Source organism: Semicossyphus pulcher, unplaced genomic scaffold, assembly GCF_022749685.1.
Source record: "Semicossyphus pulcher isolate SPU_LCO1_2020_fin unplaced genomic scaffold, fSemPul1.0.p SCAF_14, whole genome shotgun sequence".
Taxonomy (NCBI): Eukaryota; Metazoa; Chordata; class Actinopteri; order Labriformes; family Labridae; genus Semicossyphus; species Semicossyphus pulcher.
The window spans coordinates 12,660,650-12,687,949 of NW_027211648.1; the positions used below are offsets into that span (position 1 = coordinate 12,660,650).

Sequence of the window (27,300 nt, forward strand, 5' to 3'; positions counted from 1 at the left end):
ACAGCATTGAAACAGTTATGTGACTGTTTGTTCAGTGTTTGTGGCTGCCTGTCGTCTGTTTGTGGAGAGGCTTAAGTCTGTCTGTCCTTATCAGTTCAGTGGTTGCGAGGAGATTACAGAGCAGAAACAATGGCTGGTTGTGTATGATTAGGCTTTAATTGGTGAAACAAAGAGGCTGTTTAGCACCGCGTGTAACATAGGAACGACTGGCATAAAAACCCACGTCTGGCTGGCAGGAAAGAATGCGCCGTGCGTATGAAAGGGTTAGTGAGCATGAGCCTCGTCCCCGCTCAGTTGATTGATTGTGTTCGCTGAAAGGAAAAAGACGAGCAAGGCTGCCGAGAGCGATGGGAGGATGGTGAATGTGATAAAGAACAGTGGGGGGAGACAGAGGATTCCTATGTTGCTGTGAATGAGGTCATCTGGTTGGTTATGAGGAAGGTCAACGACCCCTCCCTCAGCTCCACACTCCACCCCTCTGTCTCTGCCTGCCTCCCCCCTCGGCTAATGATGCACAATGGCTTTTTGTGCTTTAATGGGCCAGACGCACACACGGGGTCATTCCTAACAGGCCACATAGAAGAATGCACACAAGTGCTGTCTGTAAAATACGCACAATGCACTTTGGCTCGCACAGTGGAATGTTGGTGGAAAACTTGGAGCGTGCAGTAGAGCCCGCCCGATGTGGGTTTAAGACCAATACCGATACCAGTTAGAGGAAAAAATAACCGATTTCCAATATGGGGCCTGATAATGTAAATTTTTAAGCTGCATTGAATATATACTTTTTATATCTCTAATTATCGCAGAGTCGCTGTGTCGTGATATTAGGGATGCACGATATTATCGGCACGTTATCGGTATCTGCAGATAATGGCTTGAAATTACATATCAATGACATTATATGGGGAGACTTGATGTTCTCTGCAATTAGGTGGAAAAAAACACGTCTGATATATCGGTATTGAAATTGGCAATCGGCAGAAAGGGTCGGAAAATATCGGCATATCGGCAAAAAATCAAATACGGTGCATCCCTACATGAGATTATCGTAGGCCACGTATTGTGTCCTGAGTTACCCTGCGATTCCCACTCCTCATAGCTATGCAAAGCTACTTTTAAAACTCTGCTTTATTAAACAAATTACTTCAGTAAAGAATAATTACAATAAGGTAATATATCTTTGCATATTGAAAACATATACTGATACTAATATCTGTGGTAGGCCCATATTGGCCTGATAGTATCGTCCAACAGAGATCAGCCAGGCTCTAAAAGAAGAAGGTCTTTTTTTTTCTATTAATGTTGCCTGGAAAGTCTAAAGCTTCTTGCTACAAACACCGCTTTAAAAGTAAAACGTTAATAGAATTACCTTGGGTACATTGTGTGTGTAAATTGTTAGCCATACCCTTGCATATTTTGCACTACAAAAAAAAGGCCTTTTACGGTCTATAAAACAAAATCAGACAGTGTAATGGGGACGGTAACTAGCTTGCACCTAGTAACATAGCTCACAATTAAATAAATCCCCTATGTAAAGGGACACTGGCAATAACTAATGTGTGCAGCGACATCCCTTCTGCCATGTCTAACAGGTTACTATTAAGTAGTCTGGGCATGCTTTTTTAAATGCATCACCCAGCTGGCACAGTTAAACAGTTTCTCTGTACCTTGTAGACGCATCTCCTGCTCATTTTAGCCTTTCCTTCAGCCATCCTGGCTCAGTGTCATTACACAGGAATGTTGCTCATAAAAGACTTATAAGGTGTAACTTTATTGTCCTCTTGGATAAGATTGCAGCTGCTCCTGTCTGTCTACCTGCTGTATTTATATTCCTGCAGGACATGCAAGGACAAGCTCACCAGCAAGGAGCACAGAGATTTTAGAGATGTAGTGATTTGACTCAAACTGTTTTGTCTGGAACCTGAATGTTTGTGATCCCCTTTACATGCAGACAAATAAAATAATGCATATCAAACATTAGCCGTGGTCTAGGGAGGGTTTACGGCAGCTGGGGATGGACGATGTGTAGACACAGCAGGGGAAACAGGTGCGGGCACGAGCAAGGTGCCAGCTGTTGTTGACACCTTAAGGTGAAGAATAGACTTCCAGGTGATGGACTTGTCTCTCTCTGTCCCCTTTAATCCTTCTCCTCCCCTCCCCGTCCCTCCCTTCCTCTCCTCCCCCGATCTCTCCCCTACTCTGCTTTCTTGGAGAGAGTGTGTCTGACATGAGTTTCAGGTGTTTGTGATGGGAGCTCTTCCTGCAGCCTTATTTTTATTGAGCGTCTGACACTTTCAATGAACCAGACCTCCGTTATATCTCCGCTCCTCCTCCCGCATCACCATGTGTATAATCCTGCTCTCCCTCGCTGCACACGGCATGTTTGCAGTTTGCTTTCTTTGTATCTCGTCCTTTCTGTCTTTAAACATGTACATGCATCCCTCTCATCTGTTTCTGTTATATTGCCTTCTGTCGTTGTCATAGTGTTTGCTAAAGGAGAAAATCTGTATCAGATCTCCCGAGGGAATGACACATTTTCCTGGCTTTGCCTTTGTACCTATTTATTTTAGCAGTGTGACTCTAAAGCTCCCGCCTCCCTCTTTCCCCTCTCTGTCTTTGTGCTCTCCTCTCTCATCTCCTGTTCCTTCACATTTCACCCTTCCTCTCTACTTCACCCTCTCTCCTCTTCCGTTTGTTTCCTCTTTTGCAGCTCTCCCCCTCTGCTAAGTATGTGTGGCAAAAATCGAGCCTTGGGGCTACATTCCCTCTTTCATGTGAGGACCAGTGGTGACATTAAAGGCCTGTTACGTGGTCTGTCGCTTTGCATCAGTCCCAGCTCTCACTGTCTGCTCGGGACCGGAATACGCGCTTACCTCCCTGCTCAATCTCTCCCAGGGTTGCAAAGAAAACAACATGCCTGCACCCGTTGGCTGTAATTGTGCACATGCATATGCACTTGCAGATTCGTTAAGCCCTCACACCCAAGCGCTTTGAGACAGATCAATGTTTAAAGGCTTAAGCATGGTGGAAGCTTAGTTAATGACAGGCGAGTCGGCGACTCTTCCTCTCCTCCCTTTTATGACAATCTGACCCAGTTGTTACAGCCCCCGTCAACATCTTTGTTTTTAAATGCTTTAATGGTACATTCAACACGACTTGGCAGACAAAACAGATCAACCGGATGATCTCCAGGAAAAGACAACCAGACCAAACGCATATCCAGAGCGCAGCTCCTCTGATGATGTGCAGACGGGAGGGAGTAGGTCAGGAGGAGTCTTTTCATCTTCCTTTCATTGTCAATCTTAATATCTGGAAGTGCATCAGACACCAAGGGAGTTTTCAGCATCTCTAAACAGTGCCCGGCCTGTTTGTTCTTCATAGTGAATCATTACGTACCTCTTTGACTTATGATTACCACACATCCATCCTTGGGTACTTGGCCTTGAACAAGTGTAGTCCTGGCAGAGGATCATGCACATCCATCCAGACATTTAACACATTTCTTGTACGTCTGATTTTTTTATTCTACGAGTAGGCGTTTGAAGTGGTAAGATTGAGATCCTTGATAAATGGTATGCTAGGCTGCAGACACAATGGAGAACCAGCACAAAGACACAACAACATCTGTGATGTGTTGTCACAGCTAGAGACAGACACTGAATGGATGTTGGAGTTGAACTTAAGGAGGCAGCTACAAGCCCCGGCAGGCCCTGTGCCCGGGGATGAAAGAGAGGCTGACACGCACAAACACACGTTGCAATGTAACCTGTTTGTCCTGTGTTTTTAAGTAATGCACCTTCTCGGGTTTGCCTGCATAGTGAATTGAAACATCCTCCTTGTTCAGAATCTGCATAGCATTAAACGCATCACAGTCTCCTCTAATTGCAACTGCAGAACCACTTCAAGATAATGAAAGCTGAACATAAGTAACATACAGGATGACGCTAAAAAGCACTGGCAACATAAACCTAAATGTCCTCAATTTATTATAACCACTAAAAAGATAGGAGCACGACAACTCCAGCAACTTGGCTCACCTGTTACCTCTGCGTTTGTTGTTGCCAGGTGCAGCTGATTAACTGCTAACGAGCGCGTGTATATCACAAAGGAAGAATGACATTGAGCTCTCTCTATTAATGCCCTGTTGTTGTTTTTCATTAAAATTCAATCGAATACAACACCAACTACAGCATGTGAATCACCCACAGTTGAATCAATGCCTCCCTGGCACCGTGACAGCCTTATCACAGCTTTATGATAAGAGCCATAAAGGTAGGGTTTTATTGCATCAGATTATGACAATATTTACTTTGTAATATTTTAACTGTAGGCCTGTTATTTAAACCGAAGCAATCATAACAGTGTGTTTTAATGATAGCGTTTCGGATTATTGAGTCATAGCTGCGGCACATGGGAAAGGGAAAGGAAGTCAAGGCCTCGTACCTGCAGATTTTTCGCGTTTGAGTTTCCACCTTGGCCTCATTTCGCTTTAAAATGTCGTTCAGTTTTTGCGTTTGATGAAGCTGTGAATGTCTGACACAGAAAACTGGATTGAATATTAATTGCTGATGAAGCGCACTTTAAGGCAGTTGTCGCTTTGTTGTCATCCATGCTTTCTTGTTGTAATCAAGTGACCTCGTTCGCTGATAATGAAAGAGGGAGAGGAATTTGGTTGTTCCTCATTCTGTCATTCCTCCACCGACCAAACGCAGTGTGATAAAGAGAGTTTTTTTTAAATCTGTTTGTTGACTTCTGGCAGGTTCCTGCTGCTCCAATCTGCTCTCACCACAACACAAGTCACGGCTGCATTTGACTGTTCAACTGATGGATATGACCTCCTGTCCTGAATCGCCTTTGTTCCCTTCATGTTTTCCTTTTCTTCTAGCAGACTTAATAACCCAATCAAAAGCATGGTTCCCCGTCCACTTAGATTATTTTGACGCATTTTTAAAGCATCTAAAACGACCCCTTTGAATCAGAGGACAAAGATGGAGATAAGATGTCATTGAGACGTAAAGTTAAAACTGATGCTGGGGAGTCATGCCAAAATCCCCTCCCTCCCTCCCATCTCTCCCATTGGCTGTGAGCACTGTGGTCTCCTTAGTGACAGGGGTGGGGACAGGAAGCGCAGTGCATGTTATCTGCTCCAGTCACATTGACAGTCAGAGCCTTTTTCCTTCCTCTCTCTTCCTCTCTTGTTTCCTCGTCTGACAGCTGGACCTTTCCTGCCATTGTTACATGACGGAGGGGGGGCAGCCCTGTGGAGGGGGAGACACGGCTAAGATGTGTTTAATAGATTAATCGTGCCTGCCGCTTTTAGATCCTCTAATCTGTGCTCTAGTTAAACTCTTTGGACACCCATTGAGGCTTAGTCTTTCCTTAAAACTTAACAAGAGCTGGTCTGACTGCTGACGGGTAATGTCAATCTTATGTCGCCCCTTCAGGTAGTGGGCAAAAGACAGGGATGCCCCATTTAAAGAGGCGGAGGAAATGTTTCCAGGGCAAAAATAATAGGGCCGGGGGCTGCTCTTGGAATCAACATACATGTGTCCCATCAGCATGCATCCTGACTCCTCATCCTGTTATTCTTCCCCATCCTTATCTCGTATTCTCACATCTCGTTCAGCTCACAGCAGGCATCCTGTGCTTCATTTATATCCCATCCCCTGCATTGTTGTGGGCGTGCGTGTACGTCTATGCAAGTGCAGATGCATGTTTGTAGCATGCCCGGGGCCTCGGCGGATAAAAAGGCTGTGTTTCCAGATGCCTCGGCGGCGCGTTGATATCCATCGGAACGCTGACAGTGGAGTTAAATGGGTTAAAGCACAGTGAGAGAGGGATTCTTGAGTAGCACCGCGCGAGCACAGCTCAGGTCTCGCTTCTGTTTGTTTGCCTGATTTCACTGGCAGGTAGAGTCTGTGAAATGAGCTCCCACGAGATGCAGGAGAACCAACAATCTGTTTGGCTGTTTACTCGCATGCTTTGTTCATGCTTTGAGTTCCTGTTTGTGTTCATACTAATTAATCCAACCAGTTTTGACTGCTCCTGTCACAGCAAAGCATCATGTTTTAGTATTCGTGGAAAGATTCAGGTAACGTCTCTTGGAAGTAAGAAGTGGGTTCCCTCCTTGTTTTGTTGCTCAGTCGAGGCAGGCTGTTTCCTTATTTTTTTGACTGAGTATATCCTCTAAAATTTGGGAAACCATTTGCAGCTCATGAGGCTTCTCTCTTGAAACCAGCCTGTTAAATGACTATTACTGTGGCTTCCAATTTAACGCTACATATCGCTCCCCCTTTAGATGGCGAAAGCAGCAGTAAAATAGCCCATCTTTGCTTGGTATTTCCGAGGGAGCCTGAGTCTGCATTTGTGTGCATTATGTCGGCTGTTTCAGCTGAGCCAGGGTATTGGGCTGCTTTAAAAGGTGAACCCAGGCAAGAGGAAGCATTAGCACAGAACTCTGGCTTTTGCTGTGCTGGATTAGAATATTTTTGCTGAATAATTAGCAACGTTATGAAACCGACCTGAAAAAGGAGCTTTTGGCATTCTGTAAACCGCCGCACTAACACTCCCTCCTGTAAGGGAATTGTATTGTGTGTGAGCGTGTGAAGGAAAGAAAACAGTTTCTGTAGCTTTTCACCTCCCTCAGTCGCCTTGGGGTGCCTCCCTCAACTTTAAGTGTGTGTGAGTGTGCAAGTTTCACCCCATGAGCCTGTTGAAAGTCCCCCCACGCAGAGAGTAATGAACGTTGGCCCCTTGCGGCAACCATTAAGAGTAAGCCATTATGGTTCAGTATTGAACCAGCCCTCCCTGCCAGTTTCACCTCACTCCATGGTAGACCCCACTGAGAGCACAAAACTGGCACTCCTATGGCTCATTGAGCTGCCAGCATGCCCCCAACCCGCACACAGGCCCATAAAGCAGTTCCACATCATCAAATGTGATGATCTCTTGTTCTAATTTTAGTCTTAATAGCTCAGCAGATACTGTCGGAATCACTCATTTCACTGTGAGGCTCGGGATGGGAGAACACGGAGGGATTTCGCTGCAACTTTTTAGGAATCATTTAAATTATTTATCACAGTAGTTGAGCCAAATGTGACTGACTGGCTGTGCAAAACCCCATTTTGGTGAAGTAGTCTGAGAAAGTGATGCTGCATTTTGTTTACACCAAATATTTCTGAGTATTTTCTGCTCCCAGTTTATTGTTGGAAATAACAGCTGTGGGTTCAACGTGGGGCTGAACAATGAATCGAAATGTTCATCGCATTCAAATCGCAGGAGGCGCAATATTTGTTATCGTATCAAATATCTTTGTTTGGTACAGACTCCCACAAAAACACCATAATCACAGCATGAATATGTTTTTCAATGAAAATGAGAATAAAGATGTAAAAATGATGATTCCCTTTAATATCGCAAATCATGTTGAAATCGCAATCTGTGTCAAAATATTCGCAATTAAATCTTTTTGTCTAAATCGCTCAGCCCTAGTTCAAAGCCTAATCTGGGTTCACTCACTCACTGGCTTTGTTCCCCTACTTATTAATAATAATAAAATATATAATAGAATAAAAGACAACCAGAAAGACCCAATTGGCCTCAATAAAAGATGACTTTGGTGTGGAAGTTCAGGAGTAAAAATAATGCCCTCTACAAGACAGATATTCTTAAATCTTTAAAATGCCACAACGAAATACACGTCATATTTTTAAATGGCTTATATGGATTTAATAATGGCCAATTATTTATTTAACCAATGGATGAAGTGTTTTGGCAACAACTCCCATCATCTTCATTCTGTCTCTCATTTCCAACATGTGACAAGCCACCAGTTCTGACACCGCACCATGTTTTTCTCTGACTGATCGCACTTTTAAGATTTGTCTTCCACGATCTCGGGGCATTGTGTGAGACTGTATTACTTGGCCACTTGACAGTTGTTTAATGACTTTGCCTCCCAGATTATCATCGTCTCTAAATTGGCATCACAACGCCTTCGCAAAGCCTCAGTTAACTTGGCCTACTTTGGAGCCAGGTTTTTCCAGGACAAACCACTGCACCTGTTCATCTGTCTCTGCTGGAGCAGAGGGTTGCAAAGTGACAGTCCAGTCTTACGGCAACTACAAAGTGTATTTGCGTGACGACAGCCCCTCTTTGTCAAACTGAATTTCCTTTTTAGGCTAATTTGGTGTTTTTTGGGATGGAAAACACTTTACTTCCCGGCGTATTCACTCCCTTTTGTCCCTCTCTCCTGCTATTTCTGCCTCCTTCTTGCCTCCCACTCTCCTTGTCTGCTTGTCTGTTTGCTTTGTTTAATCACCAAACTAACGTGCTATGACACGTTCCTATAGCACACCGTCACCGGCGCTGCCAGCAGACGCAGTAAGCCACATTCAGCTTGGCACTTCTTCCCTTTTTGCTGCATGCAGGCAAACTGACAGCAACAAAAAAGCATTGCGTTTGCCACTGCTAATGATTAATGGCTCTGCTGATTGCTGTTTTTGGCTACCAGCACACCTACACGTTGTGCGTTTAGCACACAGAGTCCCAGGGGTTCAGTAGGGAGGTAAAAGCGTGTTCAACTTCTCTTATAAACTAAGGGCTTTTGGATAAAATACTAACTACGTGGCACGGGCTAGTGGAGCAAGGTGGAGGCGAGATGTAGCACCATTTCCTGTTGTATTTGTTCAGCAGATTTTCCTCTAAGGCGGTTTCCCTCCTCCTTCCATGTGGAGTGCTATTTCTGTGGGTTCAGTCTCTCAGGAGAGCCCTGCCTCCAAACACACACAAGCTCATTAGCTCATGTGTGTGTATGTGTGGGTGTTTCAATGTTTGGTTGGGTGTTTGTTTTTATGTGTATGTGTAGTGAAACGTGTGTCAGGGCGCACGCATTCCTGAATATTGTTCGACCACAGTTAAATGTTATGTGAGTCATTAGCTTCATGTGTTTTCGGGGCAGCTTCGGCTCGTTATCGATGATGAGGAACGTGCTGCTTTCAGGTACATAAATGTGCTTTAGCGTACATTTGCAAACCAGATATTTATAGACTTTCTGTACTTTCTAGAGAGATCGTTTGTCTGTAATAGTGTTAGCATTTTAGCAGTGAAGCATGCATCAACTGTTCTTTTCCATTTGGGATGAAAGCAACGTTCTTCTGTGTCTTGGCTTGCCATTCACCCACGAGATGAGCGAGCATGTGTGTTTGTGTGCGACAGGGAGGTGAAAATCCCGAAACCTTATTACGCCAGACGTTTATTTAGTGGCCTATCTACTTAAAGACCTGACGCTGGAGCTTTTTACGCAGCCTGCTGCAGGAGAATCCCTGACACACAACATAAATCTCTCCCCCCCGGCTGCCAGCAAACAGCGCCGTCATTTCTGTCTAGAGCCATTTAGACCCCCTCAGCCTGTGGGGACTGCGCTGATATTCACTTCATGTCAGGGTTCAGGAATGAGTCACAGGAAAGCAGAGCTGAGATGTGGTTTTTTAGTACTGTTTGGAAATTTGATGGTTGAAATACATTGTGAGGAACTGTCTTATAAAGTTAAAGAAAAGGTTAACACGTTTTAAAGTGTCTCAGTGCTCAAAGGAAATGTATACATTCAAGTTGTTGGTTGCTGCAACTGCGGATTCCTCCTCTTAAAAATAAAACCCAATATTCCTGTTTTGCTCCAGCTTGATTATGAAACTATTCTCGGTCTGAATGAACGTTAGCATTGCTAATAAATGCCGATTGTCTCTTTTCCCATTGCCAGTGGAGTATCCTCCTTTCGGTCTCTTTTCTGCTGCGTCACCGTCTGACATCACAAACGCGCTCGAGACAGGGTTAGTAAACAGTGAAGATGTTACGGTGGTTAGGTCTTTATTGTATCTATTACTCATTCAGTCTGTGTGTCAAACCCGGCGGCGACAAATTTGGAACGACGTTCGAGTGCTGCCTGGACGGAGACAGGCGGAATTTGTAGCTGAGATGACGAGAAGTCACAGAAGTTACCGACGGAGCATAGCATCGCGCCGGAAAGGGGGCGGAGATTAGCGTGTCGACACGGGTTTTGTGTTCCCATCAATGCCGATCGGAGCCGAGGCGATAATTACCCGGGTCTACTGCAGAGTCATTTGACCCGGGTCTGAATGCCGATTGTAACATTTCCCACTAAGCAGGTGTTAGCGGGTGTTTTGACCAGTGGGAAACAGGCTATATGCACAGCAATAAACAGCCATTATTAATCATTGGCCTTTTCTGTCATTGAATCTGTGCAAAGTGGCTGCATGCATGCCATAGGGGAGGACGACTTACACCCCTGTGTGTTTCAGACTACGGCACGTAATTGACACACATGGGTAATGCTGTCATGCATAAGTTGGAGGCTTTAATTAGGTTGAACAATGTTAATCTGCACTTCTTGTCTGATCTTTTCTTGCTCGTCCTGATTTCTAGTATTACAAGTTTGAAACTGGAATCTTTCTTCCCCCATAATTCCCAGTTCTACAGATGTGAAATAAGTCACATACGAGGCCGAGCATCCTTTGCACTCCTACTATACATTATAGTGTAGTTAGCATTAGCTGCTCTTAAACATGGTATTTTCTTGTAAGAGCTGAAATACATCTGCTGTTCTCATACAGTACTCACAGTACAGGATATTCATTAGCAGCCCAGGAATAGTGTGCCTGAACATCAAAGGTAAACGCAGTGTAGGCCTTCTCTTAAATCAAAGATTAGGAAGTTAAAATAAGACAGAAGCAAACGGAAACTTCTTTCTTCACAAAGAAGGAGGGGGAGAAAGAGGCAGCTGTGAGTAGAAGATAAGACCCAGAAATGCATACGTTTTCATGGCTCAGTCACCCCCACCAATGCGCACTATACTTCTGCTCTCCGCTTTAAAAGAAACCTCCGTCTTTCATATGCTTGGCCTGCCAAACCCCTAAACTGTTGAAGTGGAGTGTCGTCTTGGATAAAGTCGTCTGTGCCGTGAATAAAGGGCAGGAATGCATTAAACGCCCAAATCCTTTCGCTTGCAACGGGTACCCGGGCTTTGTGATTGCTAAAGTGCACAGCTTTAAAGTGAAAAGGCTTGTTCCTCGCCTGAGTGTTGTTTCACTCTGCACGCGCACATTTAGCTGAATCTGTGATTGCTGTATTTTTTTTGCGGACATGGCTGCCACTTTTTTCTTTCCATATTTCCAGCAGCTTCCTTTTTTCTCACTTGTTCAAATCGTGATTGAAACTCTAGTCATGTGCGAGCAGGAAATACGGAGTGATCCTGAACACTTTTTGATCTTAAACCGACCTAAACAGGGAGGACTCGTCCAGTCTCTCGGCACACAGGAACATTTGATCATTCTGGCTTTAACATTAATTGGTGTTACACTCAATCTGTTTCAGGTGCCAGATATTATCAGCCTAATACCAGGCATCACAAGGCATCTAAAGCTGCTTTCCTCAGGCAAAGCTGATCACACTGATTCCTCGGCCGTTTCCTTTTCTTGCGCTCTCTCTCTCTCTCGCACACGTACGTGGACAGATGTGCTCTGCAGGGTCAGAGGACACTTTGCTGCGAGAACAAAGCAGCGACGGAGCAGGTCTATTTTTGGGCTCTTAATGGACTTGTTCCTGTTCTCTAACGGAGCAGGTCTAGCAGAATGATCTTCACCGGTCTTAAACCTGATTACAGTATCCCTCCTGGACCTCTCCATTGTTCTTAATATTACCCTGCCCTCTCTCCTTTTTCTCTCTTTGATCTCTCCTCCTCTCCGTTACATTCTCCGAGCTTGTCCTCACGCTGTGTTTACATTCATTAGATCATGTTAGGAAGGAGGAGCTGCTACGTGTTAAAAACTACTCCTACCTCGACTGGCTATTCTTTCATCTCATCCCCCTCTCCCTCCCTTGAATGCAGCGCTGCTTCTGTGAGATCATGTTTGGCGTAAATAAATGAAAAGCTTCCCCATCCCGTGGTGCTGAGTTCATGGTGGCTGACTCTTGTCAAATATCACTCATTCAGATGACTAGATTCACTTAATGGATTTGTTTTTCCTCTGCCCCTTCTATCTTTTTCCTCCCTGGTGCACATGACTCTCCAACTGAGGCCTAGTTCTGCTTTGCCTGATCAATGTGTAATAGCCTCTGTGTGGGTTAAAATCTGACTGTACGCCACTCGGTGCTGTTTCCACTTGTGATTTTTGGAATGGCCGGGATCGTCTGCCTGCTGAAGTACCGATTGTGAGGGGTTTAGTAGTCGGTCAGAAGGGCTAATTCTCGCTTAATTTTGTCACACATTTTACATGAATTATCAGTAGATTTATTATTGTTAAAGGGGGATATTATGCTGATTTAAAGCTTTATATTTCACTCTGTGATACCTGTGGAGTAGCTTAGCATAATTTACAATTATAAAAACTCATGTTTCTCACACTGGTGCTCTGTGCAGGCCCTCATACAGCCTCTGCCTGAAACGACTCATACCCTTACCCACAGAAATTAGCACGTTGACGTGGGTTTTTCAGACCAGGGAAGACCGCATATAGATTGTCTCTTTTCCCATTGCCAGTGGAGTATACTCCTGTCGGTCTCTTTTCTGCTGCGTCACCGTCTGACATCACAAACGCACCGGAGACAGGGTTAGTAAACAGTGAAGATGTTACGGTGGTTAGGTCTTTATTGTATCTATTACTCATTCAGTCTGTTTATCGAACTCGGCAACGACAAATTTGGAACGATGTTCGAGCGCTGCTCAGACAGAGCATAACAGCGTGCAGGAAAGGGGTAGGAGATTAGCGTGTTGACACAGGTTTTGTGTTCCCATCAATGCCGATCAGAGCTGAGGCGATAATTACGGGTCTACTGCAGAGTCATTCGACCCGGGTCTGATTGTAGCCTTTCCCATTAAGCAAAAAAGCCTGGTGGGAAAGCGGCTTCAGTCAGATCTGCCCCTTTAAGAAACCCCGCCCCTACAAGCCGGCTTTCTTCTGATTGGCCGGCTCTCCGAAGCGTGCCGAGGCTGCACTTTGTGATGTCACAGAGTGCAGCGTGTAGAAAAAACTGTGTGAAACCTGGCATTCACAGCAGACTGAGCTGAGAAGCCTGGGCATTACTCCAACAAACTTTTACCTACAGATTTGAAACTTCACCCACGTTTAGTCTGAACATCCAACATTGTAAAGTTATATATGTCTTAAAATGTGAAACAGCCAAATACCCCCTCTTTCAAGTAAGAATGTATCTCTGCTTATTTATCTATGTTTACTATCTAAACATTGTGCTTAAATAAAAAAAAAAGTTTCTAGATACTTTTAGTTGCTTAAAATCTGGAGCTTCCAGCGGCCTCTCACAGTCTTCCTAAGAAGATTGCTTGCAGTCAGTTGTTGTGGAGAAAGAAAGCTCCGCTTTCATCATATGACTCAAGTTTAAAACCCTTGTCATGTGCTAACTGTTAATGTGATAGAAGAGCTAAAGCCACATGACAACTGAGCTGAGGAAGTCCCAGAAAAACAGCCTGACTTTTTCAAACCACCCTGTCCAAGGTTAAGAATGAACTTTAACGCTTTAAATCCACCCACCTGACTTAGTAAACATACAGCCACCTCCCCTCCCTTAATCCCGACTCCACTGCCTCTCAAACCCCTCCACCTGCCTCTCCCCTGTCCTTCCCTTTTAGGTTCTTATCTCCCTCAATTTCCGAGATCGCCGAGAAGATGAGGCAAAAACGTCTCTTTAGTTGAGCTTTCAAAGGGCAGATGGATCCGCAGCCACAGCCTGTGACATTTTCTTTCTTCGCTGCAGATTTTGAGAAGAAAGGGCAGAAACTGAAAGAAACAAAAAAAAGACATGGATGAAATGAAATTGGTTTTAACTTACACCGAGGCAGAAGAGAGCGGCGCGAGTCAAGAGGAGTACAGCTGCTTGCTCAGCACTCTGGTTATCATTCCCTCTCTTCCCTCTTGTCTTTGTCCCGTCACACCTGCCTCCTCTCTGCCCTCCGACAACTCTCAAGGTTGATTTTTGTTTCTTCCTGACAGATGTCTGGGTAAAACACTAAACCCAGATATTATGATCTCTTCCTGAGTGTGTCTGTGTTTTTGTTCCTGTCTGTACGCCGGCACCCCCCCCCCCCACAGGTAAATAGACAGCTTTGACAGAAAGTGCAGTTTATGTGTGTGCGGTTTGCTGAGTCAGGCTGTGGATGACACACACCGAGCTGCGAGATAGCTGAGGAAGAGTAACAGGGGAACTATAGCACCTCTGAGATAGCTGCTAAACGCGTACATACTCCAAATGCAATGCAAAGAAAAGTTCTCGTTTGCTGGCCTCCCTGCTTCTTTTTTTTTTCTGCTTTTATTCGTACAGAGATAGTAATCCCCGCTCTCCTCCTGTTGTGTCTTTCTTTGAAAATCAGCCTTTTTTCTGCCAGGGTGGACAGCCAGACAAATGATTTCATCGGTCGTGCAAGGCAGGGGGTAATTTTTAGGTGAGCGCAGCGCTTCAGAAAAGACTTGCCGCACTGAAATTAGAGGTTGTCAAATGCCGCACGTCTCCACTGATGGCCCAGCACGGCCCCCTTATGTTAATGTGGCATTTCAGCAAGAGGAAACAGAATTAGAAGGAGGAGGGGGTGTTGCTGCTGCTGCCGTTGCTGCTGGTTGTTGGGTAGTTTTGTCACACGCGCACGCTTCCTCTTTTTATTTTCTCTGCTAATCTGAAGAATGAATAATCTTCGGTGCAAATAGCATCCAGTATATTTGCTTTTGTAGCAGACTACGTGCAGAGAAGCGATTTTTTTCCAACCTACAGAACGTTGGCTCCCTCTCCTCGCCGTCATTGATGGCTTCTACACACATGCTTAGCCCACCAGTGGTCTGTTAAATAGCTCTTCTGTGTTTAATAATGTTAGCTTGAAGTGACAGACGCAGCGAGTACGGTTGGAAGATTTATAGGAAGTAGGTGCGTTTCATTTTTATAGAAGGCCTTTTAATAGCGAGCTGCTTCTCCAGAAATACAAACTATGAGCTGTGGATAGAATTTCCAACACTGTCTCTTTAACCGTAAGGCCTTATTTGAGCGCTCTTTTGGACACACTACACACAATCACATGCATTTCACCGTCCTGTTTGTCATATTCCCACCACTCCCTGCGATATGTCCCGATCTCCTCCCTGCGTGATGCATCACTGCCAAGCCCCTCCGCTCATACACGAAGCCCGGATGCGGCCCCGAAGCCGCCGGGTGTCGGTTTGGACTGATGTAATCCGTCCCGTGGGTCGGATACCACGAGGATGATTTCATCTTCCGGGAGGACAGGGAGGATCTGTGTGGACCTCAGAGCGCTGAGGTCATGTTGTTAAGGGAACGACTCGCCCTGGGCCGAGCCTCCTGCTGGAATGTGTTTTGACTTTGTCTCGCAGGTGTTGTCCACGCAGCTGCAGGCCAGATGTTTGTGTGTTAGCTTGTCAGCGTCCAGAAGCCCATCAATCACACATTTGTCAGTCTGTCATCGACTTTGCCCTGAGAAAACACAACAGGAAATCCCCCCGAACTTATCCCACAACTTAATCAGTGTGTATTACTAAGAGTGTCCAATTATTCCAACTTTAAAACAAACACAACGCCTACTCAAAACCCTAATTATGTAAGTCTAATCCTCCTTCTAATTCTGCCTCAGTGTAAGGTTAAGGCTTCGAGGTCAGGCATGCTCCTCTAAGGGCATCTATAGTTGAGTGTCAGGTTCCCCAGCGAGAGTTTAAAATTAAACTCCCAACTGCCTGCAGTCTCATGAGAGACGGAAAGAGCGCCTCACACCCGCCCCCTCTCCACCCCACACACACATCATGCCTCGAGGCGTCACAAGCACGACCATTTTGTTTCAGCTGTTTTACACTCCGACTTAAAACGTACTCGCCCCCCTTTTATGATCACATTTCTCCTCCCAGTTACTGTTGATTCAGTTGTTATTCCAGCCGCGGCGTGACTGCTTCTGTAGTGTGGAAAGTTACAACTTGTGTGTGTGTGTGTGTCCTTTTAACACACACACACACAGGATGAATGGAGGCTTTTTCGACCTGCATTCCTCTTGTGTGTGTGAATGAATTAGAGGTGTGTGTAGCCCCCTGTCAGCTGCGTGTGCGCGGGGGTCTATTATTTTTATCTGACAGAGGCATCAGATCTGAAGGCATGTACCCGAACCAGAGCGATTCTCTGCATCTCGCCTGCCCACCTGCTCGCCCGCGCAGGCTACTCTATTAGAGCACAGCCACACGGGAGCATCAGGCAGAAAGGAAAGACAGTGTCCTTAACCCCTAAATAATGCAGCGCTTCACTTTTCTCTCTGGAATATAGAAAAACTTCCACATTTTTTCGTGTGCAGGCAGTTTGCTCTGAAAAATCGCGTTTCCTGCAGGTATTAGAAAGCACCCGTGCTCAACTGTCACACATTTCCACACTCTCAGGCTGTGATACTTCCTTGTGTACTCTCCAAAAAACAAACTCACACATTTGTTTGTCGATAAATGACAAACATTACTCAAGGCGAGTGAAAAAAACTCAGTTGTTTTTCCCCCTTTTTCTCTTTTTACAACAAAGATTTATATGCTACATTAAGCCTTTGCCTGGGAGTGAAAATCAATATGACAGTGAAATATCAAATAAAAAAATGCTGTTTGATTGTGTTGCTGCTGTGCTGATGCTTAACCACAGTGTCGGTGTTTGCTGTGTTTCAGAGATCAACAGAGTGCGTAAAGACATGTACAGCGACACAGTGAATGGCCTTGTGGACAGACACCCTCTGGAGCTGCCCGAGCCTATGGGACCCATCGTCCACCTGCAGGAAAAACTGTTCGTGCCTGTCAAAGAGTACCCCGATGTAAGTAGCCGCTTTATTCATCTCGCTGCTGTAGCTAAACACTGATGCTCACACTGGATTCCTGCAAACTGTGTGTATCAAACGCTAAATCAGCAGCTGTAACAGATTCAAAACTCCTCTCTGTGTTCGCGCACGTCCACACACACAAACACTTAGCTGGTCTTTTTGCCTGAGGCCATGTGTCTTATGGTGTGTCATCACTGCAGTGGCAGCTGTCGTTAGTTCAGTAGTCTGTCAGCGCCGAGGACATACACGCTGTTTCTGCCTCATTCTGTCTGCTGTACACTCCTGCTCGCTCAGTAGTGCTAACCCTTTTAGTCTCTACTTACAGCTCTGTCTTCTCTCCTAACCTGTTGGCTTCTTGCCTTTTGCGTTTATATCAAACAATAGTTTCTAGACTTGAAGCGTGTTGAGCAAGTTGTTAACAGGCCGCGGTTAAAGCTGTATCAGGTGGCCGTCTAAATAGGTCCTGGTCTCAGGAAAAACTTGGCATGCTGGGGTGTTTATCGGCCAGCTCGGCGGTAGATTAGTACTGAGAGGGAGAGGAGGAGTTTCATGAAAACTTAACTGCAGTTTTATGAATATTCAGTTGAATGAGATTAAATCTTTTGGACTTACCTCTCATACTGGTTAGAGCAGCTGCAAATACACATTTACATGCACATGTACTATAGGCATGTGCACTTTAACCGGTTAACCGACAGTTAAGAATTTTAACTGGTTAATACTACCAGTTAAACGGTTAAATATAATGTTTGTTTTTTTAAATATACATAAACATTTGGGAAACGCATGTTTTGTTGTCGTTAGCTGACCTGAGCCTGAGAGGGGAGCAAAATGAACCGAGCAGTTAAACAGGTAAAAAACTCGTCTGAGCATGTATTTTCCGCGGCGGGTCTCACAGTCAACAGAGTGCGCACCAGATTAACCCCACAGCATGTCGACATGTTCACTAAAACCAGTAGACAAACTGTCTCCTCCAAAATAAGGACTGGTGCAGGCCTGGCCCTTTCTATTTTAGGTTTATTGACTGTTTTTGAGCAGAAACAAAACTTCACATTTACGCACGAGGCGCAGCAGCGTGACTCATTAAGTATTTAAAACTCCAGACACGCCGTCAGGTCCATTCAGGACACTGGACAGTGTATTAATATCTGTGTGCAGGATTGTCGGTGCCACAGGTAGTTATGTTTGAGGATTATAATAAATGTACCTCTTAGTTGCTTGTGTGTGTGTGTGTTTCTGTGAGCTTGAGAGAGAGCGTGCATCAGAATGAGCTAAAAATGATCTTTAATTCTTATAGGTTAATGATTTATAAGTAAGAAAATTCTAAATTACCATCCCTAGTCCCAGACTTTTATCCAATCCAAAAAGTACATTTTAATCTTGTCGTTTAACCGGTTATTAACCGTTCAGAGTGTCAGTTAACCGGTCCAAAAGACAAAAACAAATGCACATCCCTAACATGCACACACGGCTGGAGAAGAATAGTGCACGACAAAGCGTTCCCCACAGAATGACTAATAACTGCGAGGGTTGTTTCGTCTATTGAGAATGTTTGAATGAATATATTACCCTACATGGAGGCTGTTTCTTACAAGCTATTTTAATACTTCTTAATTCTCCCTCTTATTACTAGCACTTTGCTTTTATCTTTGCCTGTGTGGAAAACACTGTAATGAGTAATGCGAGTGTGTGTGCAGACCCTGTAGAAAGTGTGTGTGTGTGTGAGGTTTTGACCACGCTCGGTCAGTCACCTCCCTGTCCTCATAGTAATCTTAGGCACACACATGAACGCTCGTGTCACGTCTTGGGGAGCAGGAGTTTCTCCTCGTAATCCCAGCAGCTTGCGGCGAGGAAGTGAATGGAGGGAGGTGACGAAGGATAAGAGACACTGCGGAGCAGGGCAAGGCCCGGCCAGGCGTGGACTGCATTTTCCCCCTGACAGAATTGATAAAGGGCACCAGGGACTAGCCGGGATTAGCTTAGCTCCGGCTGACCCTCAGTACAGACCCGAGCCTCTAAGCTTGAGTTAAATCAACCAAATCTCTCACCTTTAATCTCTGGCGCAGGACTTGAGGTCACGGGACTGTCTCCTATCTGTCCCGATTGCTTTTTATTTCTGTTTAATCGTTCTTTTAATACTTTTATTGCTATTTAAAGACAAAAGGCTAACATTGTTAGATTTGTTGCTGCTGAATTCCCTGCCTTGTGTGTGTGTGGGTGTGTAGGCGGGTGGGTTTGGTGCTAACCCTGTAGAAGGCCATTTCCGTTTTATAGAAGAGTGCGGGAGGTCTGTGAAAATGTGGCTGCCACCGGTGGCTGGAGCAACACTAATGGAGTGACTCACACACACACACACATACACACGGAAGCACACAAACTATTAAGTGTGGCATCCTCACATGACCCTTGTGTTCCCTTTGCTCCATGTGCCGTGCTGCTCCGTGCAGAGCAGGGCTGTAACTCTGTATTGTGTTTACGGGCTGCCGTGAAAGCCTCTAAATTAATTAGGCTTCCCCCTGGTGGCCGAGATGACTCACTGATGACCTTAGCAGACACAAATGTATACACACACTTAACATGCACACGATGCATGCGCAATCAGAGGGAAACTCGTGCACGCTGCAGAAATGGCACATATTTCACTCAGATGCTTTATTGTGGTGTAAACACGCACGGCCCGTCCTCCAAGTGGGGTCATTAGGTCTGCAGCAAAACAGGGAAATACCAGATAGCTTTGTTATATATAGATGTGATGATTGGAACCAGGGGAAATCAGCAGCAGCTCTAGATGGAGTCTTTTTTTTTGTCTCTTCCTGCTCTGAGAACCTGTTTGGAACCGCGTTTATGAGCAAAAACTGGTCACATCAAAACACAACACAGAGATAAAGTCTGAGTTCAACCTGCTTGCGCATTAACCTGAGCGTCCATAGTTTAAGAACGTTTGTCTAAACCCACTTACAGTCAGTGTTTCCATGGGGGATACAGAGGGGAATCATTTGGTATAGTGGGGTAAGAGGGGGGATGATGTAGGCTCAGCGTGAAGAGGAAGAGAGGAAAGAAATGATGAAGGAAATGAAGAAAAATGCCACATCCTATCCCCCATCTGCCCGCTGCTAAAAGGAGAGGAAACTGTAATGATGATTATTAGACTTGGGAATATTTTCCCCCCTCTCACATTTCCGTTTGATTTCCCAGATTCCCCCCATTGAAAGGCATGTGTGTGTGCACTTTGTGTGCGTGTGTGTGTCTGGCTGACGCAACTCGAGGCTCTCCCAAGAAAGCAGCGACTGATGGCCCAAGTCTGTGTTTTGTGTTCTTGGCATCAGCTCACCTGTCATGAAAGATTTATCAGCGTTCATACTGTTTCCCCTCCTTTTTCCTCCTTCCTCACTGTTCCCGTCATTGTGGGACACCTGCAGTACACTCACCTGCTTTCTACTTTCATTGAAAAACACACCTCCCGATTACCTGTACTGGTCGTATCCTTACACTGTAGCTTCTCCTGTCCCACCTCGGTGTCGCCTGCTTTCGTTTCACCAGGAGATAATTAGATTGTCCTGGTGCCTGGATGCAGTGCGGCATGTCAATTCCACCAAAATAACCTGCCTTGCCAGCGTGCTTCCACTCTAATTCCCTTAAGTGTGTCTCTCCTCTGGCCCGTGTGCCCCACATCTGTCTGTAAATGTGTGTTTGTGTGCAGGCCCCCCGTGTCTCTATCGCTCTGTCTGCCGGTGTGTCTCGGCACCCGCTCCCTCGCCGTTCTTCAAAGTCAGCCATTTCCCGATGTCGTCAGTGGTGCAGAGCGCTGTGAAGCGTCACCGCGGTGACTGCATCTTGACTGACAGCTGAGTCGCGGGCTATCTGATAACTTCAACCTTCAATTAAACGCTATCTGTGGCTCCGCTCGTCTCCTGAGCGCACGCTCACACACACATTGATAGGCGGCTGACTGACGGTGCAGCATGTCATTTCCCTTGACCTTCAGGCATCTGATAGGATGTGTGACATGTCTTTTAAGTGCGCCTCTGTCTCCGCTTTATTCCCAGTGTATTTGTATTTGCAAACTGTTAGGTGCCTTGTGGGCAGGTCACTGGGTAGTAAGAAACGCTTGGGAGTGAAAACACGCACGCACACAGACGCCACCTTTACTGTGCTGACTCTCTGAAATGGGAGCCTAAGCTGGTGAGCAACTGCTCCACACGACCGTCTGAACTCTTGTCGCCTGCATGAAGAGGCCTGAGAAAGGCGAGTGATCACATAGTTCAGCTGTTTGTTCTGTGGCATTAGTGTTTGTCTGGGGTGTCATGGCTGTTTACTTCAGTAATGGAATCCTTTTTAAAAACCTTCACCTCCAGTTTCTTCCACTCCGCCTGTCGTCTCCGAACCTACAAACCTCAGAGGAGCAGATGTGTGGTCTCTCTGCAGGTCTGCGTTATTTGGTTGTTACTCTGTGTTTTGAGGGCTAATGAATCCAAGTGAACAGAGCAAATACCTTGTCTGCTGAAGAAGATCAATACAGGTTCTGTTGGCTGAGTTGGCGGACACAGAGGATTGTAATTTTGTTGTTGTTTATTAGTCTATTAAAGCTAGAAGAAAGGTCCTCATCTACATGGGCATTTCTCACTTTAAATAGTGCTTATTTTTAAAGAACATAAATGCTTTACAGAATTAAACAAGTAATCAGACAATTAAACACACGCACAAAGATTTGAGATGCATAAAAACAAAGATGCTCAGGTGATTGGAGGAGACAGGATGTCCCACACCTCTCTGTTTCACTGCAGTAAAATCGCCCGGACCAAACCGGCCAGCTCCCCGCTCGGTGAAAGTCATTAAGCTTGTTCCCATGAGGGTGTCATCACTTATCATGCCAGCTCCTGATATCCTTCTGACCCCCTTAAGTCATTAGCAGCCCTGGAAAATGTACCGCCCCACACCTCGCCTCACCTCGCTGATAGAGCGGCAGAGTGGAGGATTTTGATATCTCGAGCTAGCCAGCCATGCACGATGATGATAATTTGATGAACGGATGGTTTTCTAGTTAGCTGTTTGATGAGGAGGGTAATTACAATGATGATTTAAACAGAGAGGACTCTATTTGTTGTAGACAGTTAACATGACGAAGGGAAACAGTGTAAGCTGTTAGATGTGTGTTTATAACTGCACTAATGCCCCTGATTGCTTGCATATTACAGACGTGTGCTTGTGTACTGTAAGTGGATGGTGTCTGGTGCTTCGTTGCCCCGTTTGTCTCTGCAGTGATTACACTGAGAGGCAGAGGGAGGACAAAGCAGAATGAAGGACAAAGGAGGCGGCTGACCACACAGGGATCCAGAGCTTAAACAGTGTCTCTGTGCACGGTCCGGTACAGGAATTATGAGACAAGTGCCTTTTAAAGTAACCACATTATGTCGTAGTATTCCTAAACACACATAAAAGTAGATAATCAACCAAAGATGAAGCTGATGGCTGATCAGCTGTGACTATTTAAAGGATTTGGGATTGGCCAGATATGACCGGTACGAAGTAGAAAGCTTGTTAAAGTAATAATCTCAAAGCTTTTCATGTAAATAAATGTCTGTTAAGTCACTATCTATCCGAATCCGAGTGGGGTAACACAATAGTGATTGAGCCTATGGCCCACTGAAGAAAGCCTTTACATTTGCAGAATTACTGACTCGGTGTCTGTAGCGGCTTTAACGGAATAAATCACAAGCGGCGCCCAGTGAATCACCTTTCCCACCGCCAACATCCGGCTTTTTTGCTTAATGGGAAAGGTTACAATCAGCGTTCAGACACGGGTCAAATGACCCTGCAGCAGACCTGGGTAATTATCGCCTCGGCTCCGATCTGCAATGATGGGAACACAAAACCCGAATCGACACACTAATCTCTGGCCCCTTTCCAGCGCGATGCTACTGCCCGTCTCGAACATCGTTCCAAATTTGTCTGCGCCGAATTTGATAAACAGACTGAATGAGTAATTGATACTATAAAGACCTAACCACCGTAACATCTTCACTGGTGCTTACCAAAGAGTATAATGTAAGTTCTTTGTCCGTACTGTTGCTTGCTAACCCTGTCTCCGGCACGTTCGTGACGTCAGACGGTGACGCAGCACAAAAGAGACAGACAGGAGTATACTCCACTGGCAATGGGAACAGAGACAATCAGCATTTATTAGCGAGTTTTTCCGGGTCTGAAAAACCTGCTTAGAAAAGGAGGTTGCTTTTCCGGTCTCTGCAAGCATTGTAAGTAAACAGTAATCTACTATGGCTGAACAAACAAAGAAAAGATCGATGACTACAGATACAACTTCAAAAATAAGTGAAAATCCAAAGAAAAAGAAACAAACTCGACGCTCAGATGAAGGTCAACAGTCTGAAAAGGAAAGCGACCGTCAGCGAGGAAAATCAAGAGTTACAACCGGAGCCAACCGTGGACGTCACACATGCAACACTGTCTAGATATGTGGGAAGTGTGCTCCTGCAATTACCGTTTATTGCCATAGGTGGCGCTAAAGAGAACGAAACTGAATCCTTGAGATTACTGCTTTAAGGTAGCTCAGCATGGCTAGCAATAATCCACATCTTTTCAATGTTGTCAAAGGGCAGTTGTATACTGACTTATTGTGATAAATGCAAGAACAGTGAGAGAAAGACTGAATGTTATTTAGCATCTCCCTTCTCCTTTTATTCCTCTTTCTGTTGCTCACTTCTGAAAGTTCAAAAACTTTGCTCCGTGCTTCCTTCACTCGCATCCTCCAAACTTCTAGCCGACATCAATCTTTACGCCTTCCATCTCTCCGTGTTCCCTCCTCTGTATTTCCACTCTGCCTGCAACCCCAAAATAAACCCAAACAGAATTATCAAAGGAGTCATGGATTAGGCGCTAAACGCTGGATGTGCTGAATAAAGAGCTTTGAAGTCTACAGGGCTTTGAGGCGAAAATGTCACCATCGGAATCTAACTTTAAATATTACTCCTCCATCGCCCCGGCCTCACCTCCTCCGTCCCTCCTGTTGATCGAGCGTGCAAACCGCTGTCTGCTCCACATCTCCACAACCCCTTCCCCTGCTGTCCTTTTACTGCGTGGAAATGTTTGAACTGCTACGTGTGCATGTGTGTGCGAGGATCGGACCCGATACGTGAAGGTCAGTAAGATGGATTAATTGAATGATGGAACATTTTATGCCCAAAGATGAATGAGTGATGAAAGGCAGGCGGCCAGCGGGTGGCAGGGGAGGTGGTGTGCAGTCGTAGAGAAACATCGATTTGTGCTGGGAGAGACCCGTGCGGTAAGGGAGGATGACGGATACGCAGAAGAGGAAAGGCGAGATCCTGTGTGCTGTGAGAAAGAGGAAAAGGAAGTGCGCTCAGTTTCCAGAAGATATGAATGGGAACAGAAAAGTGAAGCCTCCAAAAACCTTGAGCTATAAGGCATGAGGAGAAGGGGAGTGTTGCTGAGATAGTCGGTCATTACTTCAGGATGAGCTGTTTCACAACATGTTGTAACATTAAGGGAGTTGGTTAAGAGGAAGGAGTGAGACGGGGAGAGATGTCCGTGCCTGGTGTAACCACAGATCCCACCTTGCTTTGATACATTACACTGAACCAACTGTTCATTTCCATAAAGCCCAGCGAGGCCGGCTAATAAGCGATCGGTATTCTCCTCCTGGCCCGGCCCTGCTCTTCCATAAGCCGTGCGCAAGCACAGCCAGAGCCCTCAGCATGATCTCATTTCCTGTCTCCACGCCGCCACAAACAAACGCCGTCAAAGGCAACAATTGTTCTGATTCTCTGAACATTGTTGCTGCTTCTCAGTCGTTCCCACAAAAACAAACACAAACCCATGTGAGTGCCGAGGGTGTCGACAAGAGTTCACTCCATACGTTGCGGTTTCACAAACACACACATTGGCAAAGACGTAGATATGAGCAGAACATAACCCGCCTGTGGAGTAGCGATAACTGGGGCTAAACAAAGGCTCTTTAATGTCAGTGTAAGCCCTTGTCCTGAAGGGGGCTTTGTGTGTGTGTGTGTGTGTGTGTGTGTGTGCGCGCGTGTTCGTCTGTATACTGTATGTGCTTTTCTTTGTTTGTGTGTAAAACTTGGGGGGGAAAGGGAGATAAAATGATGCTGAAACAGAGCAGTGAGGAGAGTTTGTCCACCATGGGTCCGCGTGTTTCTAATCTTCTAATGATGGAAATGAGCCAAGGAAATAAGAGCGCAGCAACGACAGAAAGAGAGTGCTGAGTCTGCAGTTTGTGTTGTTGCACATACTTTTTCTGTCCCTGCTAAGTTGGACTCTAGGATGACTTATTGCTTTCTATTTCTAGTCATCTGGAGTAGGGCAGGGCGATATGACGATATATCTCGTTAGCGTAAATAAAATATATACATTCATCAGTCACTTCACTTAACCTGGCTGTTTGCCATATCCAGGGGCAGATTCAGGGGTTGGTCTTACCAGAAAACGATCATATTTACATTAGAAATGGGACCTTAATTAACACCGCGAAAACAACCGTATGATCAGAGACCGAGAGAGAGCTAGGGTGGGAGAGCGAGAGATCGCGCCGAAGTTAAGTACGTACCCTGTTATTAATTCATGTTTTACTAAGATAATGTAGGTTAAAGCCTACGTGAGATTTATGACTACGTTTTAGTTCAAAGGAAATTAAGAAGGAATCGCGATAAGGATCCTTGTGAGTGACTTTATCAACCTATAAACTTCCTAGAAATGTAAATAATGAAATAACGCTGCCCCGGAAACACTTCAAAATAAAAGCATTGTGAACAAACGAGGGGAGTCAGAATGCTAGATTGGGCTTTTACTTTGAAAAATCCCACCGGAAGTGTTACTTTCCATGCCTTTGACATCCTCTACAGGAAGAGATGATCAAATTACATTTTCACATTAAAGTTTGGGGCTATATTTTATTTATTTTCAGCCTTAAATTGACTTGAAATTGTTAAGTTTGCACTAAAGTTCTCAATAAAATAAGAAAATACTCAGTACCATTACTTACTTAAGTGTTAAATTCACACAGGGTTATCCAAAAATAGGATTTAATATAGACTAATTATTTGTTAAATTACCAGAAAACGATCTATATCGTGATATGTATCGTTATCAAGGTATGAAAAGTCCTATATCACGATATAGGACTTTTCATATCGCCTAGCCCTAATTTGGAGCATCAGGCAGCAGTGGGGAAATGTAACAACAGATTATAATTATAGCTCTTCACTGACACACTTTCTTGATTATCCTGTTTTCAAAATCTGTTTTTATTTTACAACATAAAATCCCTGTCAGTAGTGACTGCTTCAAAGGCTCCCTCAGGGCGCACAGCTTTGGAAATTCAGCCAAACAGCAGCGGTGTTTCCCAGACATGACTTTTTGTAAAGTCGATTTAACAGCAGGACTAAAAAATAGAAGATGAAAACTGGCTTTTTTTAGTAGGTGCGGAGGAGGCCAGATAGTTTAGCAAGAGGAGGTGAAGAGCGAACAGTGTGTTTGGCAGTGAGGGCACTGGATCCATCCTACTCCTCTGGCTGTTGCTGAGTGGAGTTCCTGGCAGGCTCAATGGCCCTGCACCCTTCTGATAACTCACCCGCTTGGCTCTCCATTGTCTCTACATTCCAGTGGCTTAAAATGGAGGTCGCCTTTTTTTCTAACGGCGTATCACCATCCATGAGAAGAATGTCAAACCCTCGGCGCGGAGCAGGAAACCGGCGAACAGCGGGAGCCGTCCGCTACAGTTAACTTTGAGCTTTTATCCCGTCGCTGGAGTGATTTTATTTACAGTAGAGTTGCGCTTTGAAGTGCGCCGGTTTCTCTCGTGTTACTTTGCCAGATTGTGGTGAGATGCTTAATCGGAAACATCGTCCTTGATGTTGAAACGTTCCTCGAGTGATGTGCGAGTGAAACTTGTGGTAACTGCTCGGCCAGACACGACGCCTTCTCTGTGCCGCGCCCCCCCCCCCCACCCACACTTGTTGTGAGTTTGTCTGTCATCATGAAAGCACATCTGACGCTTGTGTGACATCTGACCAGACTTTACCCACAAGTCCACTGAGGGAGAGAGGGAGGGGGGGTAAAACCTGAGCCACATGCTGCATTGGCCTGCCCTAACCTTTTATCCCTGGCTGCCCTATCACATGGAGCTCAGTTTGGAAAGAATGTGGAGGCGGTGTCGGCCCCTTCCTGGTACTTGAAGGACGAGATATCGGTGACTTTTTCCTCTCTGACATCGTCTCTCTAACCTTTTCTCTCCGCCTCTCTCAATCAGGCGCTGCTCCCTGTCAGGCCCAATCGTCATCAACACATTCCTGTCCACAGAGAACCTTCCTCCTCTCTCAGACAGAGGGCGGTATTAGAAACAAAGAGCAGAGATCATTTTAAATGTTCAACTATGTTTGGAACCA

General features: G+C 45.3%; 1 protein-coding gene across 6 annotated transcripts in view; it reads left to right on the forward strand.

Moving 5' to 3' along the window:
- The window catches only part of qkia (QKI, KH domain containing, RNA binding a), a 72,382-nt gene that overhangs the window by 8,987 nt on the left and 36,095 nt on the right, over positions 1 to 27,300 (forward strand). For all 6 annotated transcript variants that reach the window (XM_069662323.1, XM_069662326.1, XM_069662322.1 and 3 more), the window contains exon 2: positions 16,719 to 16,861. In XM_069662323.1, coding sequence (XP_069518424.1) covers positions 16,719 to 16,861 — 143 coding nt within the window. The remainder of the gene's footprint in view (positions 1 to 16,718; positions 16,862 to 27,300) is intronic.